We start from the raw sequence: 13,568 nt of genomic DNA on the forward strand, positions 1-13,568 counted from the left end.
GGCGGTGACAGCCGCTCCCCGCCCCCGAGGGTCGCCACGTCCCTCACGTACCGCCCGGCCGAGGCGCTGAGCGGCGACCTGGCTACCCCAGCTCCTGCTCCTCCGGCGGGGCTCGGCATGAGGCTGGCGCGGCTGCTTTGCGGAGCCGCCTCGGCCGGCCCGGGCTCCGGGCTGCGCGCGGCCAGCCCCGGCGCCAGCCGCAGCTTCACCTCGGACTCGGCCTCCGGGCCGGCGCCCGAAAGCGGCGTTCCGGGCCAGGTGGACTTCTACGCGCGCTTCTCGCCGTCCCCGCTCTCTATGAAGCAGTTCCTGGACTTCGGTGAGTGCGGCCCGGGCCTAGGGCCTTTGTGCGCGGCCCTGCTCGGGGAAATGCGGCCCCTGACCCGGGACGGGCCCGGCCCTCGCTGGCCCCCTCTCACCTCTGGCGCACCCCTCCTTCTTAACGTCTCCTCCCCCAACGCTGTAGGTGTTTCCTTCCTCCCTTGCGGACAGATCCCCAAGCTCAGGTGCACGCGCTGGCGGGCGGGATAAATAACCGGGGGCGTGTGCCTTTTTATTGTGTATTGTTGAAAAACAAACCTGGAGGGCCGCGGGCGGAATGACCTCCCGCCTTTCAGCGCACGTGCAGAGCCGCGCTCTCTGCCAGGCGCCTTCCGAAGAGTAGAGCTCCGGCTGGAGGCAAGTGTGCTGCACACTCCCGGGAGTCGTGTTCGGATTCTGCACAGTGATGATAAATGCTCAGTTTTGTAGACGATGATTGCATAAAATTGGCGCGATGATAGGGGAAGCAAGTTATAACTGGCCCAATTGTTTCATAGAATGTTTTCCTTGCCACTTGCTTAATAGTGTTTCCACCAACAGCACATTCATTTCATCATCAGCAAGTAAGTGTTGAGCACACGTAAAGTGCGTGAGCACTAGACGTGGGGATTGCCACATTTCACCCTGTAGAGGCGACTGTCCACTTTCCTCGTCTTCCGGTGGGTCCTTCCTGGTTTTCTAGATCTAGAAAGGATGCAACAGATTGCAGAGAAATTGCAAAGTTAGACTTATAACTTTGACTTCTCATACGGAGGCGTGGAGGGGAAAGGGAAAACTAATAAACTCGAATAAAGTCATAACATGTCAGTAGAAAAAGTTATCTTCTGCATGGTGAGTACTGTTAAGTCAGTAATGGATCTCTGGTGGGCTCAAAAGATATCAGCTTAGCTGGCAGCTTTATCTTAAAATTGTGGTGTACAGAGGCGAACTCTTTTTGGCGCAAAGCCCTCGGTTTTCTTTGTTGTTACTTTAAAATGACTGTAGTGTGATTAAGGGGTGAATTTGGCCTTGTTCACAGTATGCCATTAAACTTTCACAAGAAAGTGTTTTCCTTTAATTCGGTAATTACTGCTAGGAACAATCTAGTTTTGGCTAAGGCTGCCTTTCTAAAACAGCAAGATGACATTCGTGAGTTCAGAATGCATTGCTGAAATAACATGATTTTTTAGTTTAACTTTCAATAGAACTGCTTGTCAAAGGACATTCTACAACTGTTCTGCTTAGTAGCTTGGTACAGGAGTGGAGGAAGAGCAGGATGCTTACCAGGAATCAGACTACTGAATAAGACCTGGGGGTGGGGGTGAGGGGAGGGGGAGCTTGAAGATGGTTGCTGAACAGGTATTGGTATTTTTTGCTTTCTGTTGCCTGAAATCCCTCCTGAACATCAGCTCTTTGCTTATCGAGGTTCCCACGCACATGACCAAATTTCTCTGTTTATATTGGACAGGTATTCATTTCTTACAAACCTGGAGTTAGGAAACAGATTTTCTAAATAATAGCATCCAGTTAATAGGCTTTGGCAGGTCCTGCTGTTAATTAGACTCTGCACTTTGTTCAGACTTGCTCAGGTTACCTTGGTGCTAAGAAAATCACAGGAAGGATGCAAGTGATGGAGAGGGGAGAGTATCTTCACTGCTCTACAAAGCGATTGGAATGTCACGACTTAGGTCATTTAGGATGCCTCACAACCCTGCTGACTGGGTTATCTCATCCCTTTCGTCCTCATTCCCTGTCATGAAGGTGATGCTACTACCACTCTGACGTTGCCAAGTAACTCCCTCTGCGTTTCTCCCTGCCTCTTGGCTTCTACTGCCTTATGGGCTCTACTTACTGCTGTTCCCACCTTGTTTCATTTTAGGATCTATGAATGCTTGTGAAAAGACCTCATTTATGTTTCTGCGGCAAGAGCTGCCTGTTAGATTGGCAAATATAATGAAGGAAATAAGTCTACTTCCAGATAATCTTCTCAGGACTCCATCAGTTCAGTTAGTACAAAGCTGGTAAGATTCCCATCTTGTGTTTGCAATTTCAATGGACTTACGGACTTTACTCAAGGTGAAAGCAAATACTCTTTTACTCTTCAGTGGATTCTTACGGTAGTAAGAGCATTCCTCCACCTCTTTTTGGGTGTGTCTGGGCTTGTCCCCTGAATCCTGGACTCTACCACTCCTTGACTTTGAGAAAACAAACAAACAGCCAATCAGAACTGCACAGAAATACACACACTAAATTTAAGATTTCTGATATTAAATCTGTAGGGATGTTATGTTATAATAAAAAATATCTACAAAAAATATATGTCTACCATTTGTTGATGGCTAGGGATTTATAGGCATTACCTTTAATCCCTTTGACAACTCTGCCCATTAGGCATTATTATCATCATTTACAGATGAGGAAATTGAAGCACCTACTGGCCTTTTGCCAAAGGTGGTACCATTCATAGTGGAGGTAGGATTCAAGCCCAGATTTGTTTCTTTCTACTATACCATGCTCTGGTCAGAATGATAAAATGTATTAAAGTGTATATATATTTTTGAATAAACTAAATTTATTTTACTGTAGTATATCTTTGTCAAACACAAAAGTTAAAATCTTTATTCTCCCATTTTAAAGTAATTACAAATTAGTGGAATCATATAAGAAACTACGCTGTCTTCCAAAATATGACAGTAGAGGTATTAAGGGTATGAACGTATACGTGGCCATTTAAATACAGCCTTTCTTGAAAAATAAGATAAAAACAGAGAGGGAGGCAAACCATAAGAGAGTCTTAAATATGGGGAACAAACTGGGGGTTGCTGCTGGGTGTGGGGGGGGATGGGCTAAATGGATGAGGGACATTAAGGAGGGCACTTGTTGGGATGAGCACTGGGTGTTATATGTAAGTGATGAATCACTGAATTCTACTCCTGACACCATTATTACACTGTATGTTAACTAACTTGGATTTAAATTAAAAAATAAATAAATACGGCCTTTCTTGTTAATGTTATTAATTTAAAAGTGTAATTCTTTTAAGCACTATACATTTCAAACAAAAGAATTTGCCAGAGTTCAGTCTTAAATGGAAACTAAAAATTAGCTGCAAGATTTTTCCCAGTTCTGATTCATGGAGATCTTAGCACTTTTTTGTAGCCATTATAGTTTGTAGGAGAAGCTGATCTAACTTCAACTTTAAAAAACAAGCAAAAGAAGTATGACTGCTATAATATGTGATAATGAGATGCTATCTGGTTCAAGTATGGAACAATTATGAGCGTGGTTTAAAGAAGAGGCATTTGTTTAGGAACTCTGATGGAATCTAAAGGAGAACATATAATTTTCTACGGAAGCTTATTTCTGTTTTTTAAAATTCTTCACTGAAAATAGAATATGCTGCATCTTGAAATCTGTTCTGTGCCTAACATGTTGTCAGTGCTCAACCGTCTCTTGAATTAAGAGCGTAGTTTTTCTTGCCAGGGAAGAGAAAAGTAAGGGGTAAAGCAAACGTCAGAATCACTTGACTTTGGAATGCTTTGGACTGAAGAGAGGCACACACTGCTTGTGTTGATTTCCAAATCAACATATGGATTTACAGATTTTTCAAACACTTTCATTGCCCCTGGATGCCTACTAAAGACAGTTGTAGATAACAGTGCCCACAGACCAGCCAAAGCAGAGCCTATATAATTGAAAGTCATTGAATAGCAGTGAGGTGTTTTCAGCTCCGGCCCTGTACTGCCATTATGCTTGGCCGCATGACCTTGACAAAGTCATTTGGCTTTCCTCATTTTGTTCCTTCCTTAACGGGTGATTTGCTACCTTGAATTGTTAGATAAATTAAAAACCTACATTTGTATGACTTTTGTTTTTGTTCAGCTCTGTTTAAAAGAACTATGTGGTAAGTTATAGGCTTTTAACAAATACTTGTTGATGGTACACAAACTATTAACCTGGAGAGTGCATGCTTCTGAAGGACAGACAGCCACCTTCAGCTCCAGCTGGTCATTGCCACTGTGGAAGTACCATCCACATCATCTGGCTTTTGTTTGTTTAAAGAAAAGCCACAAGTCTAGATTTTTAATGTAGAATCTCCCAATTTTGAAAGATTGCAACTAATTAAAAATTTTGTAAAGCACCAAAGCCCTAAGAAGGTCTGTAGGGTTTTAAAACACAGGTTTTAAGCTAGACTCATAGACTGAGGTAGGTGTTCCTCCACATTTCGCTGAGACTAAGACAAATTAAGTCATTTCCCTCAGATCACATAGTCACTGGTAACAGACGCGATTTTCATGACAATCAGCATTTCTACTGTATAGTGGTAAATTTAAGAAATTGAAAAGCTATTTTAGAGTATAGAACTTAAGAATAAAAGAAGTAGGAAATCTTAAAACTCTAAAATGTAACCTATGTTCTTAGGAGAAAATGTGCACCTTCTATTACTTTATGCCAGGCACTTTGCTCAAAGGTGGATGGGTATAAAAATCCTACTTCAACCATAATTCATAGCACTATTCTAAATTAAAAATTAAGAGATGGGTAAAAATACCTTTTGAGTATTTTCATAATGTTGAAATTTCAAATTGTGAAAAAACAAATTTACCCTACTGGTTTGCATTTTAGGTATATTCAGAGTCTTCAGGAGCTTCTTGAATTTAAAGACAAAAGTGCTGAAGATGCTAAAACTATTTATGAGTAAGTACATGATTTTGACCCTATTTGGAACACAATTTAAAAAAAAAATTTTTTTTAACATTTATTCATTTTTGAGAGTGAGAGAGAACATGAGCTGGGGAGGGGCAGAGAGAGAGAGAGGGAGACACAGAATCCGAAGCAGGCTCCCGGCTCTGAGCTGTCAGCACAGAGCCCAACCCGGGGCTCAAACTCACGGACAGTGAGATCATGACCTGAGCTGAAGTCGGACGCTCTTAAACATCATGTAAAAAATATAAATGTATTGAACTTAAACTTGCTATTGGGTCATTTTAGGGAAATTAACTTTTAGTTTCTCACCACTCGAGAACATACAGTAGTACATGTGTCTATAGCAGCTCATACAAGTAAGACAAATATTGTAAAACAGTGAATATAAGAAAAGACAGTTCAAGTCTGATGATTAGGGAAAATCCAGAAATGGCCTTGGTGCCATTTGGATGATAGGGGACTGGTGAGAGGACTCTTTATCTGGAGAGCTCAGGTGAACATTCAGCTCCAGCCAGTCATTACCAATGCAGAGACATTATTCAGATTGTCTGATTTTTTTGTGTGTTAAAAGCAGTAACTTTAGATTTTTAGTGTAAAATCTCCCCCAATTTTGAAGATTGCAACTAATTTTAAAAAGTTGTTTTAACACCGAAGGCCTACAAACACACCTCTGTGGTCTCACTTTCTGACCTCTGTAAGATGATGAAAGTAATGACAAATGTAATAACCAGTGTACCAGAATTGATAAACCCAGGTAGTCCCCTCAGGCAGTTATCTGCTTATTCCGATGAATGTTGCTCAGAACTTCAAGCCCACCTCTTTTGTTGTCCCCAGAGTCTATTGCACATTTTTTTTTAACTGTCTTTAAACATGATGGCAACATTTCACCTTTTAAACATAATTGGGTCTGAAAATAACATCGAGGATTTACTCTCTACCTAGGTATGAAGCACACTGTATATTTAATCTTTAGAACAGTGCTCTTGAGTTAATGCTATCTGTGCACAAAGAGGTTAAGTAACTTAAGGTAGCATTAAAATTACATAGCCAACTAGTGTGATGGGATCAGGATTTGAACCTAAGCACTTGCACTTAAAAATAAATGTACGCTATAGAACCTTCTGAAAATAGCTAGTCAGAGCTGAATCTAAAAAATAAGGTGAGCAATCAAGCAGAATAATCCTGTCTTGGGTTTTAAAAGAGAGAGGTAGGGGCGCCTGGGTGGCGCAGTCGGTTGAGCGTCCGACTTCAGCCAGGTCACGATCTCGCGGTCGGTGAGTTCGAGCCCTGCGTCAGGCTCTGGGCTGATGGCTCAGAGCCTGGAGCCTGTTTCCGATTCTGTGTCTCCCTCTCTCTCTGCCCCTCCCCCGTTCATGCTCTGTCTCTCTCTGTCCCAAAAATAAATAAATGTTGAAAAAAAAAAAATTTTAAAGAGAGAGGTGAACTAAAGGGGTGATGAGGAATGATGAGTGTTTGTTGTTTTTGAGTAGTTTTGTTGTTTGTATTTTGGATTAACAGTTTGGTTTTGAAGCAGATTACAAACTAGGAATTCCAAAAATATTTTCAGCGATGAGAGCATCACTGGAATAAGTTGATAGTACTCAAGATGATGACTTTGAATGGGAAAGCACTCATTCAGAAGTGTAAATTCTGATGGGTATGTTACAAGATGGATTTTATTTCATAATTAAGACTTCTTTGCTCTTTTATCTAGATCTTTAAATTAACCATGCAATAAATGCCTTCTAAATGACAGAAGTGGGAAGGCTGGATGACTTGAAAATTTTTCTTTTAACACAACAGTTGACTCTTTCTCTCCCATTTTTAAACTTCTAGGATCAGCGACATTAAAATTCCTTTTACTTTTCTGTTCTCAGTAGTTCTTTCTCTCTTGGAACCATAGGGAATAGTTCCAAAACAGACAGGCTTTATTGGCTTATTCATCTTCATTCCTCACAGAGCTGTGTTCACTAGAAGCAAGCACTCTCTGTCTTCTCTTATGCTGAACGTCCGTGGAATACTGTCCTCGTAGGGAATGCTCAAACGATCTTAGTTGATGATGGTTAAAGCAGACCCTTAACATTTTTAGGATTGTGTTTTGTGGCAGCCTTACTTTTAGGAGTTCCAAGAAAATAATTAAGCTTCAAAAGTTTTATTTTGGAGGTCTTTATATTCTATATTCTATATATTGATGATCTGAAATACAGTTAAATAAGCAGAAGAAAACATGCACTGATGCTTTTTTACTCAAGTAGGGATTTCTTGCCTAGAAAAGGTTGGTTAAACGTAGATTTTAGTATTAAATTCACTTGTCAAAATATTTGGCTGTTTTGACGGACAGGTTTGTTTAGCTTTACAGATACTGTGATTCGGATCAGGAACCGACACAATGATGTTATTCCTACGATGGCCCAGGGAGTGATTGAATACAAGGAGAGCTTCGGGGTGGATCCCGTCACCAGCCAGAATGTTCAGTACTTTTTGGATCGCTTCTACATGAGTCGCATTTCAATTAGAATGCTACTCAATCAGCACTGTAAGTATCTAGAGGTCAGGAGAAGAAGCAAAATAAAATGAATGTGTTGGTATATTTTAAGTTTATTTAGAAAACTTCCCTTTAATAAACATTTAATTTTGCTTTTTTGTGTGTATTAAGTAAATAGACTGTCATGCAAAGGAGGTATTCTCATTGAATGTAAAATACTACGTTTAAAAAAAGTGTCTGTTCTACTGTTTGGCACCATTCAGAGACACAGTATTCAAATCAGGAAAAGGGCATTAGAGGGTTTAGCTTATTTTGTTTGTTTGTTTGATAGCTTTATTGTTTGGTGGAAAAGGCAAAGGAAGCCCGTCGCATCGAAAACACATTGGAAGCATAAATCCAAACTGCAATGTAGTTGAAGTTATTAAAGGTAAATGCTTACATTTCTCCTTTCATGAGGGATGCAAAAATCAAAATTATTGAGTGTTAATTCATGCCAATAAAACAATTACTTATATCTTGAGATAAAACATTAGGAACAAATGCAAGGATTTGAGAATAATTTTATGATGTTAATTGTACATTATGTATAGGATGAATATTTTGTTGATCCAATTCTTTGTTAGGCAAAGTATGGTGATACTGTGAGGGCACCTGTTTCACTTCAAAAAGATTCAAGCTCCACCTCCCCCCGCTTTCTAATTCCCTGTACTAGGAGCCATAGTCTGTGATAGTTTGGTTTGCATTTTTCCACACTTTTTTCTGTTTATACCACATATACTCATATATGTATATATGTCATTGTTGTTCTTACATTGTTTGCTTTGGGAAAATGGATGCTGTATGTATATTTTTCTATAAGCTTAGAGCCATCACACCACATTCAGTACATATGGAAATACCTTAGGTTTTTGAGTGGCTTAATGGGTATTTCAGAATGTATTAATCCATCCTTCTATTGATGCATATTTAGGTTTTAATTTTTTTTTAACCAGTAATACTGAAGTGAACATCTTTAGACATGTGCTGACTTTACTAGTACTTTAGAAGGCAAGATTCTTAGAATTTAAGACATTTAAAACGCATGTAGGGGCACCTGGGTGGCTCAGTCAGTTAAACGTCTGGCTCTTGATTTTGGCTCAGGTCGTGATCTCACGGTTCATGAGATTGAGCCCCATTTCGGGCTTTGCACTAATGGTGCAGAACCTGCTTGGGATTCTCTCTCCCTCTCTCTCCTCCCTCAAAATAAATAAACTTAAAAAAAAATTTTTTTAAAGCTAAAATGCATATAAAATTTTGATACCTCCTAAAAGGTATCAAACAATGAATTCCTAAACTTTTACCAACTCTATATGTTATGTGTATTGTAAATATTTTCTTCACCCTGCTGTTTTTACTTTGTTCACAGTGTCTTTTTCTTTATGAATGTTTTTATTTTCTTATAATCATATCTGTCATTTTTCCTTTATGGCTGTTAGGTTTTATCATGTCATACCTTCTCCAAACTAAGACTGTTAAATTATATTTTCTTCCATAAACGGTTTTAAAATTTCGTTTATCAGTAGTATTGCCATCTTAATGCATGATATAGAAATACATTTATTTTAATGCTTTTTTTTTTGTTTTGATTTACACTAGATGGCTATGAAAATGCTAGGCGTCTATGTGATTTGTATTATATTAATTCTCCTGAACTAGAACTTGAAGAACTAAATGGTAAGCCTGATGATATCTTTTTCTGAATGATTAGTGTTGTGATTTTCTGCGAAGGAATGATAAGAAGAATTTAGATTTGTTTTAATATAAAAGGACTTTTCATAAACTCTTTCATTGAATATGAAAGCCGAGGGAGAACAATCATGTTAAAAATATGTGTGTGTGTGTGTGTGCGCGCGTGTGCGCATGTGCATGTATGCGTGTATGTCTGTAATTAGTTGGATTCTGTCTGAAAAGCATTTTGGCTTCTTCCTCGTTTTGTTTATGTTCAATTGATAATGTTGATTCTTTCCTTATTTTTGTGGGTTTTCTTTTTGGTTAGTTTGGTTAGAAAAAAATGATGCCAAGAAAATTATATTTGACTTTTATATGCATTTCAATAATGTAGAATTGAAGAATTTAAGAATTCCACTTACTGAGTGGTAAATCATTTTTATTATTGAGGAAGTAAAAAGACTGGGGGTGTAAAGAGGAAAGAAAGATGCTGATCTGTTTGAGAATCTGTTAATCTCTGATGGTCTTTTCACCCTGACTAGTAGTGTGCCTTTTGGACAAAACAATTTCAGATATCTTGGAAGGAGATTGATAAGTTTCTCTGTGTTTCTGAGGGGTAGTGTAGTTTTGTAGGGGGAAAAACAGTTACTAAGTGAAGATGACCCTTTAAGAAGAATAAAATTAAGTAGGGTTTTTCTAAACTGTATTCTGGAACTTCTAGTGGGAGAGCAATAAAGAAGTTACTCAATTGAAAATAGAACTGCTTGGGGTTTCTAAAGCCATATTAACTTTTGTTTCATAACAATACCATTCAGTAAATGAGAATCACAATGCAGAGATGATATTTACACCTGAACTGCTGTGAGCATGTTCTAGGTGTCCCATCCATGTTTCCGTGGGGTGGTTTATTCAGAGGAGAGTCCAATTTATTGGGTCAGTTGGAATTCTAAGGTAGGGTGAGGCTTATTGCTTTGCTCTACTTTAAGTTCTGTTTTACATACAGCCTGCCCCCCTCACCACATCCCCAACTGGCCTTCTAAATTTAATAAAATGTTTGAATGTAGAATTCGTATCCCTTGATAAATTGATGCTAGCTTAATTTTTTTTTTAATTCAAATCTATATACATAGAAATGCCTGAAATAAAACAGAAAACATTCCACATGGGAGAAACATTCAAAAAATGACTTTTTAAAAAAAAGTATTTTTTTTTATATTTATGTGAGTTGGACCATGGAACTTACAGACTTTAATACTTGTTTTGGTACTCTGTATTTAAGAGTCTCTTATAGTTTGCCTTCCAGTGGGGGGTGGGGGAGAAGGGAAAATGGGTGATGTGAATTGAGGAGGGCACTTGTTAGGATGAGCACTGGGTGTTGTATGTAAGTGATGAACCCCGGGAATCTATCCCCAAAACCAAGAGCACACCTTACACACTGTATGTTAGCCAATTTGACAATAAATTACATTGAAAAAATTCTTGCTTTGGAAAGTAAAATTCTGGCCTAAAGGCTGAGTGTCCTTTAAAAAGACTCACCATCATAGAGGAAATAGGAAGCTGGGTTGGCTAGATTGTCATTCAGGGTCGCAAGAATGACTGCAAACTCATGTTGTCACTGTCATATGTGAATGTGGGGTCAAACACTAATATACTGAAGAACTGGGGTGACAGTTCTCTCCCAAATAATAGTGTCCTCCATAGTAAATGTTTTCTTTTCATCACTACACAATATATACTTTAAAATGCTTTAAGCACATCTCTCTGTACTTTTATATTTTTCTCTTCTGCTCTGTAGCAAAATCACCAGGACAGCCAATACAAGTGGTTTATGTACCATCCCATCTCTATCACATGGTGTTTGAACTTTTCAAGGTTTGTAAAATAGTATTACATAACCTTTATCAGTCCTTTTCTGAGGTTAGGGATCTGCTCTGAAAATTAAGTACTCTACCAGGTTTTCCTCAGTTTCATTAAAAGATGTCATTTCATGCTCAGTGTCACATCACGTTGCTGGAGATCAGCCTTTTGTCAACACTGATGGACATCTCAGTGTAGCAGTCAGCTCATACTGGGAAGTCAGAAAGACCTGGGCTTGAATTCCAGTTCTTGATACATATGTGACCATGGGAAAATCAGTCAACCTTTTTGAGCCTTAGTTTCCTCTTCTGTAAAATGAGGATAATACTACCCAGGTTATGATGATTGGGAATAGCATACTAAATGTCCAGTATAATGACAACTCATTATAGGTGCTCAATAAGCTATATTAATATTTTTTAAAAATGGAATATTTAGAAGAGTAATTTTCAATTTTCCACCCTTAAAAAACCAGAGTCCCACTATTATATGTTTTTTTTTCTTTGAAAAAGTCATTTATATTGACTTACAGGGCTTCTGCTATCATATTTGCTCCTTACAACAAATTTCAAAAGCTAAATAAAATGGGTCTAGTAATGTTGAGAGTACTCTTTTCCCAAATAACGCACCAATGGCAACTTGCTAATGGATAGAAAAGTGAGTGAGGAGAAGTGGTACAGGTCCCTGTGGCTAAAAATGACTGCCCTAAATCAAGCTGATAGTCTCTCTGACTTTAGTTAACATGTCTTCAGCCAGCAGCAAACTGCTAGAAGAGGTGGCTTTCAGCCTGACCATGAAAAAGAAAAATACACTGAAACACAGAAAATCTAACAATATCATAGAACAGCAGGAGTTCAAGAATGCTCTTTTGTTCTAGGACCTCAAGAACATATCTAATACCTTACAAAAATCTTTCTCAAAGTGGGAAAATAAATAAGCAATTGGCACTTCAAGGATTAAGATTAATTTTTTCCCTTAAGATTTCAGTTACATAAAGGTCTTATTCCCCATGATGCTTAATAAAATAAATTACCATATTATAAAACAGATTTTATATAATGTCAATAATAATGTCAATAATCTTAAGTAGCCTTTGGTAGAGATTATAGCATCCCCAGGGATACTCAATCCTGATGTGTATGTCAGGGCCACACACTCTGAATTTTTAGGAGTGTTTTTAAAAAATTTAGCTTAAAAATTTTTTAAATTCAGTCCCATCTTTTGCCTTTTTAACTGTATCTAGTTTTACCAATTTCTCCTCCATTGCTACATGTCATGTTATCTTTTAGCGCTCATAATATATTGGCATTGTGTACTGTGTATCCTTTAGGAACTGATCAAAACTAGAGATATTTACAATGTAAATCAAATTAGTGATGAATTGGATTAGTTTCTACATCATAAAACCATTGCTGTGAATACTATATGAAAAAATTTTTTCCTTAATTTATGGCAATTAAAATGATTCCTAAAAATAGAGACAAAACTCTTTTCAAAAAATAAGTTATTATCTACTAAACTATAAAAATATTTGGATAGAATTTTCAGCTTTAATGTAAACTATTTAAGTGTTGAGATGCCTGGTTTTGGAAAATATGCAACCTGGATTTGGTTGAAATCTTTAAGTCAAAGTATCTCACCAGTCGTCCAAAATGGACAATAATTTTTTGAAGTAATTCTGTAAATATAATTATAAGAATTATACTTTGGCATATTTCCAGCAAATTAAAAATTTTTTAATTTCAAATGGTGCCTATGTGTTTGAAAATCAGAATTAGTTTCTTCTTTTTTAAAGTTGTGTTTTGAACGGAACCCTAATGTATTTCAGAACGCGATGCGAGCGACTATGGAGCACCATGCTGACAAAGGTGTTTACCCTCCTGTTCAAGTCCACGTCACACTGGGTAACGAGGATTTGACTGTGAAGGTAAATGCTCCCTGGCATTGTTTTGTTTGTTTCGTTGATGTACAGGCATGCACATAATTTCTTGAAGACGTATTTATTCTTAGAAAGAGATCTTATCTCTAATAGCTAATAAGCACGTTGCTTCATTTATCTGGCAGATTATGGAATTATCCCATGAGTCTCTTTCTATTCTGGTCTGTAATCCAGATGATGCAAGTAAAAATAAATCCTGAAAACACAGTTTAGCAGTCATCATGAATATCTACTTTGATAAAGTATATATTTTTTTCTTTTAGAATTTAACATTTATTTATTTTTAAGACAGAGAGAGAGAGAGAGAGAGAGAGAGCGAGCATGAACAGGGGAGGGTCAGAGAAAGAGGGAGACACAGAATCTGAAACAGGCTCCAGGCTCTGAGCTGTCAGCACAGAGCCCGATGCGGGGCTCGAACCCACACACCGCGAGATCATGACCTGAACTGAAGTCGGACGCTTAACCGACTGAGCCACCCAGGCGCCCCTACTTTGATAAAATATTTGAGTGTTCGCAGTGTTACATAGATAGCATATAACTTTTCTTTTTTTTTTTTTTTTTTTTTTTTTTTTT

At 38.1% G+C, this 13,568-nt stretch overlaps 1 protein-coding gene across 2 annotated transcripts in view; it reads left to right on the forward strand.

The window, feature by feature from the left end:
• The first annotated feature begins 2 nt into the window (after nt 1-2).
• The window catches only part of PDK1 (pyruvate dehydrogenase kinase 1), a 34,136-nt gene continuing 20,570 nt past the window's right edge, over nt 3-13,568 (forward strand). The window contains exons 1-8 of one of the 2 annotated variants that reach the window (XM_040475398.1): nt 3-319; nt 2,180-2,321; nt 4,927-4,998; nt 7,359-7,543; nt 7,824-7,919; nt 9,128-9,205; nt 10,995-11,071; nt 12,885-12,983. In XM_040475398.1, the coding sequence (XP_040331332.1) occupies nt 118-319; nt 2,180-2,321; nt 4,927-4,998; nt 7,359-7,543; nt 7,824-7,919; nt 9,128-9,205; nt 10,995-11,071; nt 12,885-12,983 (951 nt within the window). In that variant the 5' untranslated portion in view covers nt 3-117. The remainder of the gene's footprint in view (nt 320-2,179; nt 2,322-4,926; nt 4,999-7,358; nt 7,544-7,823; nt 7,920-9,127; nt 9,206-10,994; nt 11,072-12,884; nt 12,984-13,568) is intronic. The other variant, XM_040475397.1, reaches the window with a different exon arrangement.

This window comes from Herpailurus yagouaroundi, unplaced genomic scaffold, assembly GCF_014898765.1.
Source record: "Herpailurus yagouaroundi ecotype Mexico unplaced genomic scaffold, PumYag 140, whole genome shotgun sequence".
NCBI classification, from domain to species: Eukaryota; Metazoa; Chordata; class Mammalia; order Carnivora; family Felidae; genus Herpailurus; species Herpailurus yagouaroundi.